At 45.9% G+C, this 26,712-nt stretch overlaps 1 protein-coding gene across 1 annotated transcript in view; it reads left to right on the forward strand.

Moving 5' to 3' along the window:
* Positions 1-25,885, forward strand: part of DLGAP5 (DLG associated protein 5) — a 108,707-nt gene extending 82,822 nt beyond the window's left edge. The window contains exons 14-20 of the mRNA XM_082275217.1: positions 3,981-4,073; positions 4,160-4,382; positions 11,226-11,409; positions 22,547-22,607; positions 22,686-22,938; positions 23,817-23,872; positions 25,648-25,885. Of these exons, the coding sequence (XP_082131343.1) occupies positions 3,981-4,073; positions 4,160-4,382; positions 11,226-11,409; positions 22,547-22,607; positions 22,686-22,938; positions 23,817-23,872; positions 25,648-25,725 (948 nt within the window). The 3' untranslated portion in view covers positions 25,726-25,885. The remainder of the gene's footprint in view (positions 1-3,980; positions 4,074-4,159; positions 4,383-11,225; positions 11,410-22,546; positions 22,608-22,685; positions 22,939-23,816; positions 23,873-25,647) is intronic.
* The last annotated feature ends 827 nt before the right edge of the window (positions 25,886-26,712 follow it).

A 26,712-nucleotide genomic window follows, 5' to 3' on the forward strand; every position in this document is an offset into this window, starting at 1 on the left:
GGTTTTGCAGGCTGCTGTTTAAGGAGAACTGTTTTTTTTTTTTTTATTTCTTTGAGGGTGTATTGTTTTCAGGGTGAGCAGTTGTTCCTGATGAGTTCCATATTTGGTTGGCTAAGTTTAGCCTTTGGGGCGTTGCGTGTTCCGTTTTGCGTGGTCTTCCTACCCCTCATGAATATACTGCTTTGGGACATCCCTATAGTCTGACTGGATGGAGCTGTGTCTGTTGATGAACAATGGAGAACTGGATTTTTGTAAGAACTTATCGTAAAATCCTTTTTCTCTGAAGTTCATTGACGGATGCAGCACCCGTCGCTCTACTTCTGAGTGAATGGGGTTTTTTCTATTCTAAACACTGCTTGCAACTAAATGGCTTGATAGCAGGGTGTGTGGGGTTATGCCTGCGGGGGACAGCCCCCATAGGTGTGGTTAAGCTTTTTTCGTGCCTATTCATGATAGGAAAAGCATAACCCTAAAGTTTCTGAATAGATGGAGCTGCGTCTGTCAAACTTCATAGAAAAGGATTTTACGGCAATTTCTTGCAAAAATCCAGTTTTTTAGCTTTTTAAACTTATTGCCCATGGAAATATACTTTGCAGTGAGTTTGTATACAATTTATTTTTTTTTTTATTTCCCATTTTTGTTCTGTGCTCATCGATGGCAATATTCCCTCCCAGTCTACATCATGGAGAGCAGCCCTCATCCTTGGAAAATTTGCTCTTACAATTAAGTGTTTTTATATTTCCTGTATGCGTTTTTTGCTTACAGCTAACATTAAATGAAATTCTATCATGGTCACTGCTACCCAGATGTTCTTTTATATTAACATTAGTAAGCGCTGCATGGTTTGAGATTACCAGGTCCAACAGAGCATCATTTCTAGTGGGGGCATCAATAAACTGTACCATTGTCTTGTAATGGGTTTATACATTTTTGCCCTTAACTGTTCCAGCAGTGCCATTACTCCAGTCAATGTCTGGGTAGTTAAAATCCCCCCATTATTGCTGTCCCAGCCCTTACTGCCCTTTCCATCTGTGCCAGGAGCTAAGTCTCCACCTCTTCATTAATACTGGGAGGTCTATAACAAACTCCAATGGTAGTCTTTGTATTACGCACACCCATGTACATTTAAACTTATACTGCTTCTGAACTCATCACACTCTCAAACAGCTAGGTCCTCTTTCACACTCCCTTTGAGATTACTTCTCACATAGACACACCACCACCCCTCCGTTTTTTACCCTGTCTTTACGAAAGCGAGCATAGCCAGGAATATTAATAGCCCAGTCATGTGAAGAATGAAGCCAAGAATCACCAATACCAATTAAATCGTAGTTCCCCTCGAGCACCAGAGCTTCCAACTCAACTTTTTTTGCTTGGCAGACTTCTGGCATTGGTGAACAAACACTTTATTTCATTGTCAGTTCATTAAGGGAACCATGAATGCTGACGTGTACGGTGACCTACTGAAGCTGAGCATGACCCCCCCTCCCTTCGGAGACTGGGCTGCAGGGCAGTATTCCAACAGAACAACCCCAAACACACCTCCAAGCTGACCATTGCCTTCTAAATAAGCTGAGGGTAAAGGTGTTGGACAGGCCAAGCATGTCTCCAGAACTAAACCCTATTGATCATCTGTAGGGCATCCTCAACTGGAAGGTGGAGGAATGCAAGGTCTCCAACATCCACCAGCTCCGTGATGTCATCATGGAGGAGTGGAAGAGTATTCCTCTGGCAACCTGTGAAGCTCTGGTAACTCCCATGCTCAAGAGGGTGAAAGCAGTGCTGGAAAAAATGGTGGCCATACAATATTAACCCTTTTGGGCCCAATTTAGACATTTTCACTTAGGGGTGTACTCACTCTTGTTGCCAGTGGTTTAGACATTAATGGCTGTGTGTTGTTAGTTTGAGGGGACAGCAAATTTTATACTGTTATACAAGCTGTATACTCACTACTTTACATTGTAGGAAAGTGTCATTTCTTCAGTTTTGTCACATGAATAGATAAAATAAAACATTTACAAACATGTGAGGGGTGTACTCCCTTTTAGTGAGACATGTATTGTTTGGTTGAGTTCCTGTGACTGTTTCCTCTTGTCCACAAATTCAAAAGCACAGAACTGACGGATTATCTTTTTCCCCCCCCCACTGATGACTATATTATGACTGTATAGTTCGGCTTGCCATACACTACCAATTTTATTGTACAATTTTTCTTTAGATTTACCAAAACCATGTGATATGAGGGACATGCATAAACACTTTTTTTTTTTATTTTTGTATGCTGTTAGACAGGCCCTTGCACTATAGTTAGAGGTTAATCTAAAGGAAATTGAACAAGAAAATTGTGTAATATATGGCCAGCTTTAGTTTCAGAATAACGGACTACCATGCTTATCCAGGACTTAAAGGGATCTTTTACAGTTTTTTTAGTTTTTTCCTTTTGTTGCCTGCAGCCTTCTGAAAGCTATATCAAACATCCAGAAGGCTACAAGTCAAGAAGTGCAAATATCTTGTGAGATTCTCGAAGTATCACAAGATTTTGCTTAGAGGTGCCAGGGAAGTAACCGCAATAGCCAAGATGGCAGCCTGGAGGAAAGGTACAGCTGATATGTTGGCGACTGTTCCAAAAGGCCGCACCGTAAGGGCTTGTGCACACTTGATTAAATTTCTAACAAATGTTCCTAAAGCATTAATGTGCTGTGGTATTGGTGTTACTGGCGTTTTTACAAGCGTTAATGACGCTTTAAAAACGCTCCCCACCCTATGCATGTTTTGATGCGCATTAAAAGCGCTCCACAAATTAAAGCGTGTGCCAACTCAATATCGAACCTATGGATTAAGTCTGTGATGCCAATAATGTTTTTTGTGTGTAAAGGCAGGTGTCCCAATATATTTGGTAATATAGTGTGTGTAAATATATTTTTTTTTTTTTTGGGAAGTGACATTACTGGAAATAAAGAATTTGAGGTGTGGCTTGTCACGGTAAATGTTTCCTGTGCATACTCTATTAGCAGGGAAGGCAACGGCCTGGATTCCTTTACTATGCTTTATCTCAGGTTTGGCCTCCTGCAGATGTATGATTAAATTGCTGAGCAGAGAAAGAGAAGGGCATCCAGGTGCTATTTAGTACATTCAGTTGTCATAGTGATATTCTCAAGAGCACTTTAGTGCCCTGTATCATGATTTATGTACCCACCCTCAGAAATTGATGTCAGCCATCTGCAAGCAGCACAGACGGGAAGTGCATAGAAGGAAGTGTCTGCAGGACACTCTTTGCTCTCCTCTATCATTACTGGGCTTTGTGGGACATTCCATAGTTTCATTCTTAATAGGCTTTGAGAGGCGTTTTTAAATGTTCCTAAAACGCCTGCTTTCAATGCCAGTGTGAACTGAGCCCAATAGTCAGCATGACAGATGACACTCAGCCTTTTAAATAAATTAGAGGAGACAGTCAGACTGGACAGGCAACAGGTAGACACTGAAGACAAACTGCAGAAGACAGTCAGGTTTTTCGCTGCGTTTTTTGTTTTTACCCATTTGTTGGGTGGAGAGTTCTGAAGTATTTCATGCGTAAAGTGTCTCAGACCTCTTCTTCTTAAATTTTTAACTTAAAACTGATTTTGACAGTCTTGCTAATGTGTATTAGGAAGTAGGACTATTTCCCTTTTTCTGGGAAAATGCTATTCTAGGCTCCCATCAGTACTGAACATGTGACAGAATACCTAGGCTGTAGGCTGCATTTGAACAAACTAAAACTCATTTTATCCTGGAAAGAGATTGCATAAAACCCCTATTTGTCTAAACAGACCTGTTAAATTGGGCCTGGACGTGAAATTGAAGCGAATTTGAAGGATTTGCCATATTTCAAGTGGCATTACCATGAAGTGCAACTCTGTTACAATACTTTACCCTTGCAAAATATACATAGTTGTTGAAGATCACTTAAATATGCATATGGAAGCTTATGCATTTGTTCTTAGATTGAAGATGTAAGCAAGAAGTTTGGTAACCTTGAGAAACTGGAAGCGAACTCCTGGCAACAGACTACAGTCCAAGCTAAAAAGGTGGTCAGGGTGAGTATTCTGTTGGTTACAGTAGAAATGTGATCCCATTACCATTTTTAAATAGTTTCTCTGTTAACTCTTTCTATTCTGTGTAGAAAAAAGCAGTTTCAGCTCCAACCGTGAACAGAAGCCAGGGAGAGAATGCACGAGCCGCTGCCAAAAGTCGTCTTGCTGTCATTAAAGCAGCAATGAGAAACCGAGTGAAGCAGGAGGATATGGTTGACGAGGCCTTAGTCTCAGAACAGCCCATGCAAGTAGATGCTGTTGTATTTGATGCAGGCTTTTTTCGAATTGAGAGCCCAGCAAAACGACCTGGCTGTAAGTAACTAGCTGCTCACCTGTAAAGGTTCTGAATAGATTGTAAAATTTAAGCACAGTTACCGCTAGACTGCATGGGTCCAGCTCTGATACTTATACTCTGATAGCATACAGAAAGTCTAACTATTTAGGGGGCTCAAACCTTGGCACAGAAAAATCTATTTTTTTTGTAAAACCTTTGTTTTTTAAATATTCCATTAAACCTCCTAGCAAATTTTACTAATTCAGAAAATCGATTCAGTAATGCACATCATAGCCCCACAACTCTGGGCTTTTGGATATCTGCAGATGGAAGGCTTTTACTGTAAATAACATGCCTAAAATTATAAATGCACATTTAATCTTATAGAAGGATGAATGGTCTATTGGCAGGGTCTCTTTTTTTTAATTTTTTTAAAGCTGAACTCCAGCTTTTGTTAGACTTTTTACTTGGCCCAAACTAACTATATCCCACACTTAACGTGAGGCCGCTGTATGTGCGGTATAAACTGTCTGCAGCTGAGGCTACATACAGCATACCACACTGTGTACCAGATTTGAGACGAACATACCCAGAATGCAGTAGTGAATATCTGATCAGCGCTCAGCCATTCAGAAAACGGAGGTTGTTTTCATTCCCCTCCCCCCTTACACAGCTAATCAGAGAAAGCTTTGTATTCATTGCTAGAATACATTGCTTTCTCTGAACGGCTGAGAGCCTGTCACTGTAATTTGTTCCGGGTATGAGACAGGAAGTCTCGTCTCAAACCCAGTACAGAGTGCTGTATGTAGCCTTAGCTACATACAGTTTATACCGCACATCCAGCATCCTTTAGGCCCCTTTCACACACGCTGTCCGTTTTTTTTATCCATCCGTTGACAGATGAAAAACGGACATTAATGTATCTCTATGTAAAAACGGATGATCATCCGTTTTCATCTGCTTCCGTCTATGTCCATTTTTTTTTTTTTTTGAACGGATGAATGCCCTATTTTTCATCCGTCAAAAAAAACAGATCGGACGAAAAACGGATGACAACTGACGAAAAACTGATACATTTTGACGTAATTGAACGGACCGTATGTGTAAAAGGGGCCTTAAGTGCAAGGTTGAGAGCTAATGTTTAAGGGGAACTTCACTTTTGCAATGTTTGCCCTCCATCACTCCTCTACCACATTCTTTTTAAAGTGGTCCTACAGTCTAGCTTTTCTTTTTTTAGATGGAGGTAGTTAACCTGCTCTGTGCAACGATATTGCTTAAAGATGTCCCTCCCCCCCACTTTCTCCAGGTGCCTCCTTACCAAGCCAGGCGCAAGGAGCCACCCATGCATGTATGCTTCTGAGCTGGGCTGTGTGTTTACATAAATGCATACAGACCCTGTGAGCCCCGCACCTGCTTTCTTCTCACAGGAGTTTGACTGACAACAGCAGGGGCCTATGACTCTGCTGCCCTCAGTTTCTCCTGGTGAGGGAGGGGAGCACTGATGGAAGCCGGGTAAGTGTTTTATGGGCTGGGGTCTTTTGAATTTTCTAAAGCATAGAATGTATTGGGGTAAAACTTTTAGACTTAAGAACCGCTTAAACAATTTGTACATGCACAGCTTTTCTGCAGGTCTCTGCTATACTTGCCAGAGGCCTGTGACAAGTCTGCGCGTGTGCAGTGGATCCCTACATATGCACGCAGATGCCCCTAATATCTGGGACCTTGCAGAGTGTTAGTCAGGTATGGGTTACAATTGATTGGACCAAGAAAACTTGCGTGTGTGTTTGTGGATGGATTTCTTTTGTTCATTGACGAACGCATCTCCTGATCTTCTTAACCATGTCTTATACTGCCCGCTACAGGAGTAGGACACTAGGCAGAAAGTTTGGCTACACCTATGGGCAGTCCCAGGGGATATACTCCCTCTCTCTGCTATAGGTACGTTTTATTTCTGACTAGTCAGGAGTAAGGACCTAGTTCCTTGCTGGGATTTCTGGTCCTGGCAAGGTGTTATTTTTTTTCTCCTGTTTTTTTTTTTTTTTCTCCCTGCGAGATCTACAATCAACTGCCGGACTGGGCGACAGGCTGGATAATCTACATCTTCATGGCGAGGGGTACTGTCTGGCCTTGTTCCTGGTATGGTAAGTAGTGCTCTCCCCCTCAAGGGTTTTGGGGTGGACGTGGACTCCTCCTTGGGACTGTCGGACCTCCGGGTTCCCCTCCTCCCCATCAGGCACCCTCTTTATTTGACTCCCCTTGGAGGCACAGTGGCCATCTTTGTGTAGTCTGGCTGCCATTTTGCTGAGGTTTGCCATTGAAAATAGCGGCCATGACAGTGGAGCCCTCTGGGTGGTGATTTCAGCAGGGGGAGCCCCTCATCCCCTGGCGCTGACTCTTTTATTTCCTAATTGCCGCATGTGCAGTGCAGATTCTCCTGGTGGCTGCAGTGCCTGGTTTCTGCGGGGTGGTGAGTCTGGTGGGGTCCTCTCCCTCTCTGCTGAGGATCGATTGGTGCTCTGTTACTGGCAACCGGGTGGTGCTGCCAGAGAGAAAGGGGTTGTCCCTTTAGCAGTGTTTTTACACTTTTTTTTTTTTTTATTGTGGGGTCCACCTGTTGACTTATGGAGTCTTTGGAGCACATCTCCCCACTTGATTCCCTTCCTGGGGCTGCGGGGCCCTCCGGGTCCCATCTATCCATCGCTGCACTGACGGAGGTCCCGGAGTCCCTTGTGTCCCAGGTGGAGGTGGCTTTTGGGCGACGGGCTGGCACAAAGTGGCCCCAGTGGCTTCCCTGTATCAGGGGGATTTTCTTGCCTCAAGGATGCTTGCCTTCACATTTGAATATATGTCGTTCTACAGCGCTTCCTCCGCTTTGCTGTGGGAGAGGAGCATTATCAGTTTGTGGCGTTACCTTTTGGTCTCGCCTCTGCTCCTCGGGTATTCACAGAAGTGTTGGCCCCGGTGCCAGCATTGTTCTAATGGGAGATCGCGGTACTGGGCTACTTGGACGTTCTCCTTCTGCGAGCAGTCTCCTACTGCTCTGGTGGTTAACATGGAAATCACCATACGAGCTTGAGGGAGTTTGGCTGAATTCTGAATTTTCAGAAGTCTGCTTTGATTCCATCCACAAAGGTGGACTATCTGAGTCTGACTCTAGACTTTGTTTAGAGGAAGGAGCACTCTAGCTAACTCCCAGAAATTGCAGGCTGCAGTTAGTCTCCTGTCCAGCAGATGGTCATCCCCCCGGACTTGCATGCGGTTGCTGGGCCTGATGGTGTCCTACCTTTGGGGTGGTTCCAGTTGCAGAGTTCCATACGAGGTCCCTGCAAGGTCCCTGCAAGGGATATTCTGGCAACCTTGGACAAGAATCTGCAGTCTCTTCTACAATCAGACCTGGCTGAGCCTGGGAAGGAAAGAGTCCCGGATATGGTGTCTCCTGCTTTGGCTTTGCAATTCCTTCCTCCCCTTGTATTGGACAGCGGTTACCACGGATGCCAGCCTGTCCTGTTGGGGAGGTGTCCTCCGCAAATATTCTGCTCAGAGGATTTGGACACTGGAAGAGTCTAGACTAATGATCAATGTCTTGGGAACTCAGAGCGATCAGACTGTGCTTGGAACATTGCACGGATCATCATCAGGTATGTCCAGTGCATATTCAATCTGCCTGGTGGCTTATGTCAGTCACCAGGGGGGTGCAAGAAGTGTCCTGGTGGCTCTGGAGGTAGCTGGCATTTTAAGGTGGGCAGAACAGTTAGTTTCAGCCCTCCCCACCGTACACATTCCCAGGGTGGAAAACTGGCAGGCGGATTACCTCAGTTGGCAGGCATTGATCCAAGGGGAGTGGTCCCTTCATCAGAAGGGGTTTCATCAGTTGTGTCTCCGGTGGGGCATCCCTGAGGTGGATCTGTTGGGTTCCCAGGTCAACAAAGGTGCAGAGGTTTGTGGCTCAGTCACTGGATCCTCTGGCAGATGCCACAGGTGCACTGGTGGCCCTGTGGGGTCAGTATTGTCTGATTTACGCTTTTCCTCCTCTCAAGCTTCCAAGACTTCCTACGCAGGATCGAGGCAGAAGGGTTTCCGGTTATCTTAGTGGCCCCGAACTGGCCTCATCTGGCTTGTTATGCTGATCTGGTGCTGCTGGTCGCCGACTTTCCTTGCAAACTTCTCTTAGGGAGGATCTGCTGTCCCAAGGACTGATCTTCCATCCTGCTTTACAGTCGCTGGCTTTGACGGCTTTGCTGTTGAACGCCAGGTGCTGATGGATAGAGGTTTGTCTGAGTTTGTGTTTCCAAGGCTGTAAAAGCTAGGAAATCAACTTCTAGGAAGATCTACCATCGTACGTGGAAGACGTACGGTGCATGGTGTAAGTTTCTTGGGGTTCATCCTTTCTCTTGTTCAGTGGCTCAGATCTTGACCTTCCTTTAACGGGGGGGGGGGGGGGGGGGTTTGAGCAGAAACTGGCCTTGGGTACTATCAAGGATCAGGTGTTGGCCTTAGCAGTCTTATTTCAACAGCCCTTGGCCACATATTCCCTGGTGCGTACTTTTCTTCAGGGAGTTAGGGACTTGACACCTCCCAGTGCGGTCTCTGTTGCCGCCTTGGGACCTCGATTTGGTGCTCTGTCCTCCATAAGCCTCTTTTTGAGAATCTTCGGGAAATTCCCCTGCTTACGCTGTCCCAGAAGGTGGCCTTTTTTGGTGGCTTTGACATCTGCGCACAGGGTGTCTGAATTGGCGGCGTTATCCTGTCGTTAACCTTACTGGTGGTTCAGTGATTAAGTGGTTCTTCGCCCCTGTCTGTCGTCCGTTGTCTTCATTCAAATGAGAATCCGAGAACCTGGAAGATTTATGTTGCTTTCCCTGTGTCCCATGCCAACACATACGAAGGAAATTGCTTTGCATGCCTTGGATGTGGACCGGACAATTAGGGTGTATCTGGCAGCTACAGAGTTTTTTTAGGAAGTCTGACTCCCTTTTTGTGCTCACGAAAGGGCCTCAGAAAGGGTTGTCCGTTTTTCTCTGCGACCATTCTCCAGATGGATCAGACGGACGATGGTTAAGGTCTATTCCATCCAGGGTCAGGTTCCTCCTTTCCCTGTCAAGGCGCATTCTACTTGGGTGCTCTGTGCCTTATGAGCTTGCCGTCATCGTGCTTCAGTGACGCAGGTTTGCAAGGCGGCCTCCTGGTCGTCAGTGCACACTTTCACAAAGTCCTATAAAGTGGATGTGTTGGCGTCTGCGGATGCTTCCTTTTGGCCGCAAGGTTTTGGTTTTGCCAGCTGCTGTTTAGAGGACCTGGTCCTCTTTGAGGGTGTATTGTTGTTTTCAGGTGAGCTCCAGTTGTTTTGGTTGTGCTCCTGTTTACCTGGTTGGCTATAGTTGGCCTTGGGAGTTTCTTTTTTCGCTGTTCCCACTCCTCATGTTTAACACTGCTTTGGGACGTTCAAATGGTTAAGACCTAAATAGGGGGCTCTCGCGCTATCGGATAATAAATTTAACTAATAAAATTATATAATTCCTTCTCGGGTGCTGCAAATATTGAACGGATTACCCAACCAGTATACTTGACTATAAATAAAGATGGATAGGAGCGCCTCTCCCCCTCCCTCTCTATCTAAGACTTGTAGGGTAAAGACATGTTCTCAAATATACTATCCACATAGGTATATATCTCCAAATGAATATACTTAAACGAATAATGTATCAATATAAAGGCGCTCCAGTGCTTAAGTGAATAATTACCAAAGTGCATGGAGTGCTAGACCAAAATATAAAAAAATTGAATGAAGTGCAAATATAGAATCAGTGCAAATATACAATCATATGGTGTTAATTCATAATCACAATATAAAAGCCAACAAGAAATAACAAAGTGTCAACGTTTAATAAATCCAGAAAATATTGTGATCTCTTCAATTTGGGTTTCCTTTTTATAGTGAGTCCTTTATATCTATTAAGATCCTCCACCAGAATTCTAGTGATCAGGGGGTGCTCTTCAGTGCTCACCTTCAGCTGAAATCAACAAAGCCTGTTGGTATTGGGAATTTGGATAGCCTGGAGTCCTCGTGTATGTTCCTTTTTTTTTTTTTTTTTTTTTTTTTTTCTTTTTATCTCTCCCCGGGGTTTAGTGGAGAAATGGAGAACTAGTCGCATATAGACTTTCTACGGTCCTAGTAGCTCCAGATCAGATGTAAAAAAAAAAAGGCCATCATGGTGTAGTATATCAAATTACTTTATTTGTGAAAGCATTAACATCACAGTCCCCGCTGCCGAGTGGGGGTGGGAGCGCGCCCTCTAGCTGCAGTCTCGCGACCGACGTAGGGCTACGGTTTGCGCAGGAGGGGCTGCCTGCCGCAGTAAATCTGCAGCGGGTGGTCCTTAAGTGGTTAAGTATATTCATTTGCAGATGTATACCAATGTGGATAGTATAATTGAGCACTCGTGTTTACCCTATAAGTCTAAGGAGCGCAATACTATATATCTTTTTATTAGATCAGGAGCTGTCCGTCAATGAAAAAGAGAAAATGGGTTTTTTGACTTACCGTAAAATCCATTTCTCTGATGTTCATTGATAGACACAGCACCCCCGCCCCCCATGGAGTTGGAATTTTTCTGACACTGCTTGTAACAAAACTGAGTACATATAGCAGAGAGGGAGTATACCCCCTGGGACTGCCCATAGTTGTAGCCAGACTCTTTTTATGCCTAATGTCCTACTCCTGTAGGAGGCAGTATAACCCAATGGTTAAGATAATCAGGAGTTGTGTCCATCAAAGAACTTCAGAGAAATGGATTTTACGGTAAGTCAAAAATCCCATTGTGCAATCAACAGGTTTTGCTTTCTTCTGCTCCAAAGTAATTTGAATTTTACTTCTTTTCTAGGCCTAAGAACAAAAACTTCTTCCCAGACATCAGATACACCCAAATCAACTAAAAAATTACAAAATTCAGACAACCCATTGAGGGATGATACAGAAGCGGGTGTTGATCATATTAATGTGCCAAAGTCCCCATGTCCCGAAAAATCCCCTGTGAGAAAAGCACTCTTTGACACAGAAGAGGAAAGGTAACTTCTACTTTCAAGGTTATCCATCTGCATTGTTTTGACTGATCTGGCCATTTCTTAGCTGGGGATGAGCTTAACTGATCACTTGAAACTTGAGTGGATTTGATTCTTTTTGGCAAACCGTTTTCATGTTGTACAGGACACAGGCTTCTTGAAATCATTACAACTGGGTTATAGGCATCTGCCTTAAAACAATTGACACTGGAAATTGCTGAAGGTGCAATCCCTTTATAACCTCCCACTCACAGCTTAGCCCATGTTTCTCTTACGTCCTCCGACAGTCGCCGCCTCTTCATATTCGTCACATATGGGGTATTAGACTTTGCTCCGAAGGAGTAGCTAGGCAACAGAATATGTTAAAAATAAAGCTTTAACATATCCCACCCTCAAGGGGTGGTCCCCTCAGTCAATACCCTCCTACTTCCTGCAACCATATCTCAGTTTTAATGTCTAGCTTGTCAGGAGTGGCTGGCTCTCTCTGTGCTGGGACTTTCTGTCCCAGACTCTTTCTTCTTTTTAATATTTTGTTTGAGTTTTCTCTCTACCTTTACTTAGCTGTTATTTTTGTCAGCATTAGTTAGTTCTTCGGACGAAGAGGATCATGCGGACTGGGTCTCGGGCTGATCCCCCTGGTCGCAGGTCGTGGGTCAGTGGCTTCCCAGTCTGCCATCGAGCGTTCAGCCAGGTAACGCTCCTGGCACAGTGAACGACCCATCCCTGTTCGGTGCAGGGATGATTGGTGAGGTGGCTACCTCACCGGACGCTGTGCGGTTTCTTAACCTCCATTTTGTGCGTCTTGAATTGCGACTCTCCCTGCCTCATGTGCAGCGGCTTGTTCGCCTGTGCGGGTCCCCCACGCCATGTGAGGTAAGTGTATTTATGTGGGGACCTGTCTGTCTGGGGGGGTCTCAGTCTGGGACTGTGTAACCTGCCTTTAATCACACTGCTTGTCTCCCTATCTCTCGGCTGCATGCTGTGGGCTGCAAGGGGGGGGGGGGGAGCTGTATGACACTGTGTGTGTCAGGCTGGGCAGTGTGAGAAGCTGTGTGCTGTGGGGCATGTTTTTTCTTGGCATGTTTGGGCATATACAGCGATCGCTGCGGCGATCTAACATGTATCCTTATATTGGGATGTAATGTGTGTGTTTTTATGCACTGTGGAGCGGCGTTTTCGGCGCCAAACGACGCCATTTTACCGGCGCCCGCTCCGGCCGCATGGTTTACATGCACGGCGGCCATTTTCTTGTAGCCTCCATAGGCTTACATAGAGCGCCCTGGCAGCATCACTTCCTCTTCCCAGGAACACCGATCGAGGCAGCAGCAGCAGCGGGGTCTCCTCAGGTTTTATCCTTCTGTTCTTGTTGTCCATTGCCTGTACTCAATTTGTATATTCCCTGTGGGGGTCTCATTGTGCCTGAGTGTGGTGCGGTGGGCTGCGCTTGCCGCGCTTGCTAAAAGGGGGCAGTTAGCCCTTGGTTGTCTGGCATTACAGGGGCAATGGATTCTCAGGAGGGCAAGTTTCCTACAGTATTGGTGGAAAGCCAGGGGACCGCTGTTTCCCCCCCAGGGGGGGATTTAGCCACAATTGTGGCTGGCCTTGCTGCCCAGGTGCAAATGCTGGTGGCTGCTCAATCTACTAAACGGCCCAGAGTTGCTCTGTCCTCTGATTCTGAGGGTGAAGGTGATGGGGCTGTTCTGGCAGGGACCTCCTTATCGGGGTCCCGCTCCTCTCTTGATCTAGTGGGGTCTGAGGTAGAGGCTGAAGTTGAGGGGGTTGATAATTCTCCCCCTGGCTCGCCTGAAGAGCTTGCAATCATGGATGAGTTGATTGCTTCCATTAAGCAGACGCTACGTTTGCAGGACGAAGTGTGTCCCCCCGCTGCCTTGGCGGCTTATGGGACGCAGAGAAAACACAGGACGCCGCAGGTTTTTCCCTGCAATGCTGATTTTCAGCGCGCTGTTAAGGATCAATGGCGCGATCTGCGCAAGCCTTTTGCGGTACCAAGTAAATTCAAGCTGCGTTATCCTTTCTCGCCTGCCACTGATGAACGGTGGTGTGTGCCTCCGCCAGTGGATCATGCAATTGCGGTTTTGAACAAAGCCACTGCGATTCCTGCAGAGGGTTCCCCTGTTTTCCGTGATGCCACGGATAGGAGACTGGAGTCTCTTGCCCGTCGTACTTATTCTGTAACGGGTTCTATGCTTAAGGCTCTGTTTGCTTCTCTCATGGCGGCCCAGGCGATCGCAAGTTGGACGCAGATGCTTAGGCGCGTCCTAGTGGCCGATTCGGCCTCGGCGGCGACCCTGGATATGGTGGATCAGATCCACCAGGGTGTCATGTATCTGTGTGATGCGGACCTGGACCTGATTCCGTTGGCTGCACGTGTGCACAGCGTGGCGGTGTTGTCTCGCCGCCTGGTTTGGTTGAAATGTTGGTCGGTGGACCAATCTTCACGTAAGACCTTAGCCAATCTGCCTTATGATGGGTCTCGCCTTTTTGGGGAGTCCCTGGATGTGTTGATTAAGGGGATCACCGGGGGTAAGAGCACTCTCTTGCCCCATTTCCCCAAGGCTAAGGGGGCTTCTGGGAAGAAGCATGCTAATTTTCGGCCCCCTCAGGGGTCCTTTCGTGCCTTTCGGCCGCACTACAAGGGCAAACCGTTCAAAGGCCAAGGCTCTCAGAAGAAGCCCTGGTCTGGGAAACAGAAGTCCGGCCAATCCGGACCTGCAGCCCATAACAGTTCGGCCTGAAGGGGCGCCCTCACCCAGTTTTGGGGTGGGGGGACGCTTGCTCGGTTTTCTTCAGCCCTGGTTGGCCCGTGTGCGGGACAGATGGGTTCTGGAAATCGTTCGATCTGGTTACAAGATCGAGTTTCTCTCTCGGCCGGAGAGCAGATTTTTTCCCTCAAATCTTCAACTGTCTCCAGAGCGCCTGCGGGATCTGCACCTGGCGGTGCGGGACCTGAGGGCTCAGGGAGTGGTGGTTCCGGTGCCTCATCGGGACAGGTTTCGGGGTTTTTATTCCAATCTGTTCACCGTGCCCAGGAAGGAGGGCAAGGTTCGTCCGATTCTGGACTTGAAAGCTCTGAACCGCTCTGTGCGGGTTCGCAAGTTCCGCATGGAATCCCTGCGCTCGGTGGTGGCTGCCCTGGTTCCGGGGGAATTCATGGCCTCCATCGATTTGAAGGATGCGTACCTTCACATCCCCATATTCGAGGGTCATCAGAGATACCTTCGATTTGCCATTGCGGAGGATCACTACCAGTTCGTGGCGTTGCCCTTTGGTCTCGCCTCGGCTCCGCGGGTCTTCACCAAGGTGCTTGCACCGGTTCTGGCATTATTGAGGGCCCAGGGCATTTCTGTCCTGGGGTATCTGGACGACATTCTGGTTCGGTCTGCGACCAGACAGGGTCTGGAGGAGGACCTGTCTGTCACAATGCAAACTCTGCAGGAGTTTGGTTGGACGATAAATGTTCCAAAGTCGACACTGAGTCCGTCGGTTCGTCTCCCCTATCTGGGAATGATACTGGACTCTGTGCAGGCGAAGGTCTTCCTGCCGGAAGACAAACTCAGGACTCTTCAGGAGGAAGTCAGGTCCCTCAGGGACGTTCCACACTCGTCTCTGCGGACGTGTATGAGATGTCTGGGATTGATGGTCTCGGCCTTCGAGGCGATTCCTTTCGCGCAGTTTCACACGCGGGGTCTCCAAGCGGAGATCCTGTCCAGGTGGGACGGGCGAACTCAATCTCTGGATCTTCAGATCTCGTTGAGTCATCGCACCAGGGAAAACCTTCTGTGGTGGCTCCAGTCCCCGTTGGTGTCCGGGGGCAAGTCGTTTCGTCCGATCTCGTGGACGGTAATCACCACGGATGCCAGCCTGTCGGGCTGGGGTGGTGTTCTGGGCGTTCTGTCCGCCCAGGGGACCTGGTCGGAGGGGGAGTCTTCCCTCCCGATCAACATTCTGGAATTGCGTGCGATAAGGCTCTGTCTTCATCGCTGGACGGACCGGCTGCAGGGCTGCCCGGTTCGGGTGCAGACGGACAATGCCACGGCGGTGGCCTACATCAACCACCAAGGGGGCACCAGGAGTGCCCGAGCGGCTCGAGAAGTGGCCGACATTCTGTCTTGGGCCGAGACTCATGTCCCGGCTATAACGGCGGTTCACATTCCGGGAGTGGAGAACTGGCAGGCGGACTATCTGAGTCGCCAGACCCTGGATCAGGGGGAATGGTCTCTCCACCCAGCTGTCTTCCAGATGTTGTGCGCGAAGTGGGGTCTTCCAGATGTGGACCTGTTCGCGTCTCGCCTCAACTACAAGGTGAAGAGGTTCGTGGCAAGGACGCGCGACCCTCGGGCAGACGCGTTAGTGGCCCCGTGGCATCAGTACAGGCTGATGTACGCGTTTCCACCGATTCAGTTGCTGTCCAGGTTCCTTCGCAGGTTACACTCGGAACGCAGCACGGTGATTCTTGTGGCACCGGACTGGCCTCGCCGGTCCTGGTACGCAGACCTCATGAATCTGGCGGTCGACGCCCCTTGGCGTCTGCCTCTTCGAGACGATCTACTGTCTCAAGGACCGATTTTACCATCCTGCTTTACAGTCGCTGGCTTTGACGGCCTGGCTGTTGAGACCGAGGTCCTGAAGGAGAAGGGTCTCTCTCCAGAGGTCGTTCATACTTTGATCAACGCGAGGAAGTCTTCCTCGGGGAAGGTTTATTACCGTACTTGGAAGGCCTATTTTGCCTGGTGTGAGTCCAGGGGGTTTTCACCCCGCACGTACTCGGTTTCCCGTGTGCTGTCTTTCCTTCAGATGGGTGTCGATCAGCGTTTGGCGCTGGCTACGATAAAGGGTCAGGTGTCTGTGCTGGCCGTTCTGTTTCAACGTCCCGTGGCTTCCAACTCCTTGGTTGGCACCTTTATTCAGGGTGTGCGGCATCTGGTTCCTCCTAGGAGGGATCTTTTGCCCCCTTGGGACTTGAATCTCGTTCTATCTGTGTTACAACGTGCTCCTTTTGAACAGATCAGGGAGATCTCGTTGTCTATGTTGTCCAAGAAGGTCGCCTTTTTGGTGGCGATCACTTCGGCTCGCAGAGTGTCGGAACTGGCGGCTTTGTCCTGCAAGTCTCCGTACCTGGTGGTTCATTTGGATAAGGTGGTCTTGCGACCTAATCCTTCTTTTCTGCCGAAACGAGTTTCGGAATTCCATCTTAACGAGGATATTGTTTTGCCTTCGTTGTGCACGAAGCCTAAACATCCAAAGGAGGTGAGATTGCACTCTCTGGATGTTGTTCGGGCGATAAGGGTTTACCTTAAATCGACTGAGTCTTTTCGTAAGACGGACTCCTTGTTTGTTCTTCCAGAGGGTCCTCGGAAGGGCATGGCGGCTTCGGCCTCTACCATCGCCAAATGGATCAGGCAGACCATTGAACAGGCCTATGCCTTGCAAGGGAAGGTTCCCCCTGTGCCTGTGAAGGCGCACTCTACTAGATCACTGAGTACGTCTTGGGCCTGCCGTCATGGGGCTTCTGTAGCCCAGGTGTGTAAGGCGGCGACTTGGTCGACCGTGCACACTTTCACAAAATTCTACAAAGTAGATGTTCAGGCATCGGCGGATGCTTCCTTTGGCCGCAAGGTTCTTAGTGCGGCTGTTCCATAGGGTCCCTTGTTGGGGACTCCTGGCTGTTGGGATAGTTTTTTGTATCCCCTGGTTTTTTTGTCTTTTCCTGGGTTGTTGCTCCTGTTGCGCACTTATTTTTGCTGTTGCCCAGCTGGTTTCCTTCCTTTGGTAAGGTTCCTTTCCTTGATGTGGAGACTGCGTTGCCTTTCGGCGCGGATGCGTTTCCCACCCCTCATGTTTGCACTGCTTTGGGACGTCCCCATATGTGACGAATATGAAGAGGCGGCGACTGTCGGAGGACGTAAGAGAAAACGGAATTTTTGTAAAATCTTACCTGTAAAATTCCTTTCTCTGAGTCCTCCGACAGTCGCCGCCCCCGCCCCTCTTTTGGGGTTTGAATGTATACTCTACTGCTATTCCACTAAAACTGAGATATGGTTGCAGGAAGTAGGAGGGTATTGACTGAGGGGACCACCCCTTGAGGGTGGGATATGTTAAAGCTTTATTAACATATTCTGTTGCCTAGCTACTCCTTCGGAGCAAAGTCTAATACCCCATATGTGACGAATATGAAGAGGCGGCGACTGTCGGAGGACTCAGAGAAAGGAATTTTACAGGTAAGATTTTACAAAAATTCCGTTTATGTGGTGGGCCACATCTCTATATGGAGAGAAATCTACTTTCTCTTCAGTTCATTGACAGACTGCTTCTGGTATTCCTAACCATTGGGTTATACTGCTCCTTACAGGGGGCAGAAAAACTGGGCAGAAAAAAATTCTGGCTATACCCATGGGCAGTCCCAGGGGGTATACATCCACTCTCTTCTATAGCCATTCAGGTTTTTCTTTTTTTTTTTTCTGACTATTTCAGAGTAAGGACCTTGTTCCTTGCTGGGATCTTCGATCCTGGCAATTTTTTCCTTTTTTAAATGGAATTATTTTTACTGTCTTTGTTTGTTTTTTGTTCCTGTGAGAATCTGCAATCAACTGCCAGACTGATGACGGACTGGATATTTTTTACAAGATCCAGAGGGTCCCCCCTAGTCTGGCCAGCGAGGGCAGGCCTCGGCTCCTCGCTAGGTCAGCCGCGACATAGCCCAACTGGATGGGGGCTGGCCTGCGAGTTCAATGTTTCGCGAGGGAGCTCACAACCTGGCCTCAGCCTGAGTCGCAGCGTTCCTCATGGCTGACAGCTTCGCCCCATTCTGGTGAAAAGCTGGTTTGGAGCGGTGCCCATCCTGTGTCTATGGTGCGGTAAGTAGCTGTTCCCCTGGTGACCATCGTAGATAGGGATGTGTAGATATGCGTCCTTGAGAGAGATGTGTGTGTGTGTGTATGTATGTATATGTATGTGTGTGTGTGTGTATGTATATATATGTATATATGTATATATATATATATATATATATATATATATATATATATATATATATATATATATATATATATATATATATATATATATATATATATCTCTATCCAAAAGGTCTTCCTGGTGTAGCAACGTCGCTACCGTTCGTATGGATTACATGCAAAACCTCTGTACCCGCACAAAGCGATTCCAAGCCTTGAGGTCCAGAATTGGTCGCGCTTTGCCGCCTTTTCTGGGCACAGTAAATGGGTTAGAATAAAACCCCTGAAAGCGTTCCTGAGAGGGAACTGGCATCACCCCTTGCGACAGCAGATCTTGTACCGCCTCTCGTAGATTCCTTAATCGGTCTGTAGATGGGCGCAGATTGGACGGGAAGAATCTGTCCGGACAAGACCGGAATTCAATCCTGTACCCTGATAGGATCAGTTTGTGAACCCATTTTTCCTGAATCCAGGAAGTTCAAGGTCCCCGGAAAGGAGCGAAGATATGGAGCTGCGTCTGTCGATCTTCAGAGAAAGGGATTTTACGTTAAGTACAAAAATCCAGGTTAATTTCTCTCCCCCCAAGATGTTTTTCTTTAGGGGCAGTTCCCTCGCCACTTGGCTGCACCAAAGCCACTGCAGTTTTCTATGTGGCTATTGATGGACCCCTTCAGCGAAGCTTGGAGGGACTGGACCCAGACCCTACCTGGTGGAAGATGCAGGGCCAGCTGGTTTGCACTGGTTCCTGTTGTAGGGACTTGGCATGTGGTGATACCTAAAGTACTTTAACCACTTAAGCCCCGGAGGATTTGGCTGCTAAAGGACCAGGGGTTTTTTTGCGATTTTTTACTGCGTGACTTTAACGGACAATTGCGCGGTCGTGCGACGCTGTACCTAAACGAATTTGACGTCCTTTTTTTCCCACAAACAGAGCTTTCTTTTGGTGGTATTTGATCACCTGTGCGATTTTTTGATCAAGCGCTATAAACAAAAAAAGAGCGTAAATTTTGCAAAAATAACAATATTTTTCACATTTTTTTATATGAAATTCCCCAAAAAAAAAAGTAAAAATCAAAATTTTTTAACATTTTTCGGCCAATTTGTTTTATGCTACCTATGTTTGGTAAAAAAAATCGCAAAAAGCGTATTTTGATTGGTTTGCGCAAAAGTTATCGCGTTTACTAACAAAGAGAAAGATTTTTGTCATTTTTGGTGTTTTTTTTTTTAACGCGTAATGGCGGCGATCTGCGATTTTTTTTTCGGTACTGCGACATTGCGGCGGACAGATCGGACCCTTGACTGACATTTTTGACACTTTTGGGGTTACCAGTGACATTACTGCAGTAATCAGTGCTATACATATGCACTGTTACTGCAAAAATGACACTGGCAGGGAAGGGGTTAACTTTATTGGGAAGGGAGGGGTTAAGTGTGTCCTAGGGGCGTGCTTTCTACTGTGTAGGGACATTGCTATTGGTGTAAAAGCAAAGATCAACCGTTCTACATAGTAGAACGGTCAGATCTTTACTTTTACACAGGGAGAACTGACAGGCAGCTTGTTTACACAAGCTGCTCTGTCTTTCTCCCTTCACAGGAGCGATCGTAGTGTGGCCGGCGGACATCGAGTCCGCCGGTCACACGCACTGACTTGCCTGTGAACGAGCCGCGGCGGGCGCGCGCCTCGGCGGGCGCGCGCCCGCTCGCTATAGGCTCGCAAGTCAGTGACAGGCGAGTGACGTACCGATACGTCACTCTGCCTGGCCGGGGCTGACCGCCGCAGTATATAGTCGTGCGGCGGTCGGCAACCGGTTAAAGGCAAAAGATTTTTACTTGAATACATTCTCTGCATTAAAGTAAAAAAAAAAAAAACTTCCAGTGCCCCCTAGCCCCCCTTTCTTTATCATTTACTAGAGTCCTCTATTGATCCAGGTCTGTGCTCCGCTTAATTTCTGCTCTCCCTTCTGCACTCACTCCTGCACTCACTCTCTTGGCTGAGAGCAGCAGGAGCTGCTGTCAGTTAAATGAGCTGTACTGTTTATCTATTGGCGCTTTTCCACTGCATAGAACCGTACCGGCTCGGCACGCTTTTGTGCTTTTCCACTGCTGGTACCGCATGGTATAGGGTCGGAACGGTTCGGTACGGTACGGTATAGGTTTGCTTTTCCACTGCATGGAACCGAACGGTACGGTACGGTACGGCTCTGAAAAAACAGTACCTACTCGATTGTGGTTCCAACAGGTACCAAACTGGTACCATATCCCACAATCCTTTGCATGCAGTCACTACTAGCCACTGATTGGTCAGAGAATCACACCCACCCCGTTGTTATCCCACCCACTTAACTTTAGTACTACTTTAGTGGAAAAGCAAACCTATACCGTACCGAACCGTTCCGACCCTATACCATGCGGTACCGCAGTGGAAAAGCAAACAGGGCCAAGCAGGGCCGAGTAGAGCCGAGCCGGTACTAGCCGGTACTTGCAGTGGAAAAGTGCCATATGAATGCAAACAGCCCAGCTCTGTATTGGGCCTGCAGGTGTGCCCCCCCCCCCCATAGCAAGCAGCTTGATATGGGAGCACACAAGAAGAGCCAGGAGTGCTGGAGTGGGATCCCACAAGAGGTGGTTAGTGGACGCTCTGTGTAAAACCATTGCACAGAGAAGGTATGTATAGAACATGTCTGTTTAAAAAAAATGACAGCCTCTTTAACCGAAAGGCTGAGCTAGATGGCAGTCGGGAATCTGCCTATCGCTTTAATGTCAGGAGTCCACCCAGACTTAAAAATGCTGCCTATAGAATTGTTTTCCTAACCTGTGAATTATAGGTAGCAGGTGTGTAAGATGTAGAATAATCTGTGCATCTGGCATACGTTATTTTTGAAGGAGGGCATGTGTCATTGTGCGCAGGATTGATGGGATTATTTTGCCGGCTCTCTTCAATCTCCGAGGTGGCACAGCTTGTTTAGGCTGAGGGGAGGTGCCCCCGATAATTGTGTGTGGATCCTGTTTTAACATTGTTTTACCCTTTAAGTTACATGTAAAGTAAATGTACCACATAAATAGAGCATAATTAAAGAGGACCTGACCAGATGCTTTAGAAGGGGATGGTTGCCATGTGCTGGAAAAAGCACTAGAACGTGTTGCGTGCTTTCATGCTCTGCCATTGTAATCAATGGGGCCTACAACACATTTTGTAGCGCTTAAAACGAACCTGCAATTTTTGGTCAATGCAGCACAGATGAGAACTAGCACCAAAAAAAATGATGGCACAGCTGTGTGCATGCCTTGATGCATATTCCAACAGTTGCATTCATTGCAGAGATGTGAACAGGGTCATAATTTCAAATGTGCAATCAATCAATCTTCGTTTTACAGAAGGCTGTTACTACTACTAATATATTATCCATTGTTCCAATTAAACAGTCAATTTCTGGTTCCTTGTAAAGTACGCCATTGCACCATACAGCACTAGATACACATTTAAAGCTGGCCTCACATGTCACAATCTGATTTTTAATTCACTATCAACAGCAGTGTAGATTGATGGGCTATAAGCAAAAAAAAAAATAACCTCTGCTCATTGGAATGTTGTCTTGTGTCATGCTAGTCATACTCTACCTCGTGGGCTAATGTAGAACTAAAGACAAGTAATGATGGCCATACACTGGTCGAAAAATCATTAGAAAATCTGTCATTTGGTCCGATTGTTCGTTTTTTGTCCAGTTAATGGGCACAAATAGAAAATTGTTCACTTTTCAGAGCCGAAAAATCGAAGGAACAGTTTGGAAAGTTCTGCCGAACGATAAATTGAAAGTTAAGTTGAAATTGAAGTTAATGTGTTTCTCGGCTGAACTGTTTGCACTAGGCATATGTGACAAACTGAATGTCCATTGAACGAGTTATCGTTCGAAATTCGGTCATTACATGATGGCACAATCGTCTGCTTCTCACGGCCGATTTTTTTAGTTTTTTCCAAAATTAGATTGAACTATTTTTCCGCTAGTGTATGGCCAGCTTAATTTGTCACCTAGTTTTCTGGTCAGTAACTTTAGCCATTAGGTGGCGCTGTGATACTGGATCATAAATGGACAATATTCATTGTGTGTGGTTGACACTCATTTAATAGAACAGTCCAGTAGTTCTTTCTTTTGATAACCTCCCCTCTTCAGTTTGCAGCACCATCAAGAGGATCCTGTGGTTACCACTTCTGCAGATACAGAATCCGAAATCGTGAGTCTTTGTTTATTTATGTTTGACATTGTGTGGTTAATGTGGTGTAACAACGTTTTTTGATCTCCTCCTTTTAAGGTGTCACAAGAAGTTGACCTGACAAAGTATCTTGCTCATACTACAGAAGTTACTGAAAGCGTACCAGCTGATTCTCCAGGTTTTATGGAACTCTCAAGGCTGGAAACTGGAGGAACTGAACTGGAAGAAGACAATACGTTTGAAGTTACGTCCACAGTCGTAGATGACGTTTTCATGTGCAGTCCAGAAAAAGTTCAGGAATCTAAAATTCTGGCCCCTGAAGATGGCATGATTGAAATCTTACCTGACGAAGGTATACCCGATTACATTTCACTGTATTTCTAATTTGAACTGAACTGTTTGCTTATCCAGTGTAAAGGGGCAGGGCTCATACCTTTCCGTGTGCGGTGTGTTGAAAAACCAGGCCAAAGAATTTATGTGGTTCATGGTTTTGTTTTTTTTCCGCAAGTTTCTTACGTGGAAATCTTGTCAGTAACTGCTTCCTGTTGCAGGCTAACAGTGTTCAAACCACTGCCTCACAATTGGCAGCAACTTTGACAGACTTGTCCGTTTCCTATTAGTTGGGCTGCCTGTCTGCTAGACCTGATGTTTAGCCCAGCAACCAACTAAAAGGAGTGCACAAAGGAAGCGTACATTGCTTCTACTAAATCAGGGCAGTGACTTACAGTTGCCAAGTGCTGTTTACAGAGTTTTACTTTATCCTGCCAATGATGATGAATTCACAAAATATCTTCAGTAGCTTTGGCTTCAGGTCTTTGTAGATTAGGGTTAACATAGATGAAAGGGACCTACTTCTACTACAGGCTGCATGTGTGCTAAAGAGAAAATTCCAGGGGACCACAAAGCAGGAAAACTCAACCAAAGTAGTTTCTAAACTGGCACTTGGAACCACCCTCTCCTGTTACTTGCTAGTGGACCTGTAGTGATGACTAGGTTCTATAACCAATAGTGAGCCATAGAACGGAGCAGGGGTTTAAGGTGATTTTCATTGAACACCGCATGTTTTAGTGTAAGGGCATTATGTAAACTTACTGTTGGTCTTTATCCACAACTTCATTTACTGGATTAGATTTGCCCACCAGTAGTGCGTGCAGGGGTATGTGGTGTGTGTGGATTTCCTTCTTGGTTTTTAACCTTGTGGTTTTTTCTTTTTTTTTTTTTCTCTTTTAGACGTCAAGAATTCGGACAATCCACTAGACTTCCTTGAAAGCTGTACTTCAAATATGGTAGAGAAGTAAATCCTTTCCCTCCAATCTTTATCTACTTGAGAAAATTAAATCTACACACTACAGTCTGGGTCCACGCCCCCCCTCCTCCATATCGGAGAATGAAATCCAATCTGTGTTTTTTATATTTATTTCAACCTTTTTTTTCCATGAATTAAAAGTTTCTATTAAAATTTGTGTGGCTTTTTCCTCATTGTAACTATTACTAATTCAGCCTACTCTAGTGTACATGAAATGTTACATTTCCATTTAGTAGAGGAAGGTTAGAAGTGGCTCCTGCTTTAGTACTGAGGATTCTTTTTATCCACTTTAAAGTAAGATTTTTTTTTTTTTTTTTTCCGTCACACTATATATGAACAGTTGCACTTGGCTGAAGTGTACTAAAACGGAGAACAAAGCTTTTGCAAGTACAATCACAGACTATTGCCCTGAGATACCAGCTGTAAAAATCTTCAGCTTCTAGTATAATCTAGAACTCTCCTAAGATCCAGACAGTGTGCTCATTTAAAATCGAGGCACACTGTCGGACTATATTTTTTATTGCGCAAGCAAAAGCTACATTCTGCCATATAGTTAATATAGGCAACAGTACAGCAACCTTTTTCCTAGTTTACCCTTTTAAGCAGAAAACTAAAGCGGTTTGTAGAGGTTGCAGTATTACATCACCATATTGTATTAAAACTTTGGCCATAAAAAAAATCAGCAGCTATTAATACTAGCTCAGAATTCAGCGCCATAGTATTACATAGAAAACTGCCAGCCAATGTGCAAGTGCAGTAATCTATTGTTACTGACATCACCTTATCAGACAGACTGAGATGGTAGCCATAGTTACTGACCTTTTTGTGTATTGACTCATTTAGAACAATGCCTAAATGGGTTCTTGCATGTGAGCAAAGGTGCCTTTTTAAACTTCATGCACAGGCCACATTTGTGCTTTTTAAGGGGGGTGTTTGTTTTTGTGTTTTTTTTTTTTTTTTTTTTGTCTTTTCATGTGGGGCCTCATTGAAAGCAGAGCTGAGGCATCAGGACTTGGTGCTGTAAATAGACTACAACCTGAATGCAGCAAACCTGTACTGTACTAGCCCATTACATTTAGTATCTGTCCCAGCTCATGATGGAGTGCGCAGTAAGTGCCGGTTCACACTAGGTCGCTCCGACTTAGGGGGCGACCTGTGAAGTCGTGTGACTTGCACGAACTTCGTAAAATGAATCAATGCAAGTAGCCTCCAGGTCGCCCCGAAGTAGTACAGGACCCTTTTTCTAAGTCGGAGCGACTTGTGTTGCTCCTATTAGAACCGGTCCTGTACTACTCAATGACCGCGATGGTGCACGACTTGCCAGGCTGTCTAAGTCGCCTGACAAGTCGTATTAGTGTGAACCGGCACTAGTGATTCAGGAAAGCTTACAAAAAATCTTAAATAATTACATAGATTGAAAAAAGATAATGTGGACATTGCCGCCAGTCTTAGACAATAAGACAATTCCTGGCTCCCTGCTGCTCCTGAAAAGTATGTAGAGGAGTTCTGATTTGCATGCTTGTTTCAAGTCAGTGAGGGTGATGGGGATAGCCAGGGGACTGGTATTTTCAGAAGATCAGCAATTGCATCTTAGATATTTTCCTCAGTAAAATGTTTTCTTAACATGCAGTACTATTGTGAAGTGTATAGTATGTATATTTTTTTCACAACTGATTTTAGGGACAGGTTTATCCTCATTAGACCATATCGGATGTATGCTTTGTACCAACTGGTAACTTGAATTTCTATTTGCAGGTAACAAATACCCCCTTGAAGTCAGAATCGATCACTGCGGTATCTGACTTGATGGTATTTTCACCAATGGAAAGTTAACATTTTGTGGAGGATTGGGAACCTATGCCTGCCTGTGCAAACCAGAAGATTTCCATTGTGCTGTTTTCTTTTTTATATATTTTTTATTATTTTAAAGATCAAAACTGTTTTTAAGAGTTGATATTTTTGAAGCTGTATTATATCCCATTACTGTTATGTTACATGTTTATGATAAGCTAATTTTTTAGGTTTAATGGTTTGGCAGTGCAGCTGCAGAGGCTTTAAACGCAGGAAAATTTGCAAAACCAGAATGTAAATTAATTTTGACAATTTCTGTTGAAGTCTCAGATACCGTTGTTAAAGAATAGTTTTTTGTATTTAATACGCACATGCTTGTATTATAGAAGCGAAGATGACTCAAGTAAACTTTGTTTCAAAGTTGTTGTTTTTTTCTTCTTTTTTTTTTTTTTTTCCTATGGTATCTCCTTCACAGGTGGTTTCAATGCAAATGCCTTCAAAAGGGACCAGCATAGTTACATAGTTAGTGAGGTTGAAAAAAGACATCAGTCCATCCAGTTCAACCTAAGATGTGTGTGTTTTGCTGTTAACCGTACATTGTATACCCCTGTATATTGTGGTCTTTAAGGTGCCCATCTAATAGTTTTTTTCACTATCGATGCTCCCTGCTGATACGACTGCTTGTGGAAGAGAATTCAACATCCTTATGCTCTGACAGTAAAGAACCCCCTACGTATTTTAATTTAAACCGTTTTTCTCTTGCGTCCTCTGACAGTCGCCGCCCTCTCATACAATCTGCACGTCTGGGTATTGGCCTTCTCCACAGGAGTAAGCTAGGCAGAAGATTTTGTTAGAATATTCACAAAACTTTGTATAGACACCTACAGGGGGCTGTCCCTATGGTCAATACCGCCAACTAGCTTCATTCCCAATTCAGTTTGCTGCTGCCTAGCTTAGGAGTAGGCTGGCTTTTCCCTGGCTGGGGCTGCGGTCTCAGCCTTTTTCTTTTTGTTTTTTCTCTCTAGGAAA

This window comes from Pelophylax lessonae (genome assembly GCF_965119305.1).
Source record: "Pelophylax lessonae genome assembly, chromosome: 13".
Classification (NCBI taxonomy): domain Eukaryota; kingdom Metazoa; phylum Chordata; class Amphibia; order Anura; family Ranidae; genus Pelophylax; species Pelophylax lessonae.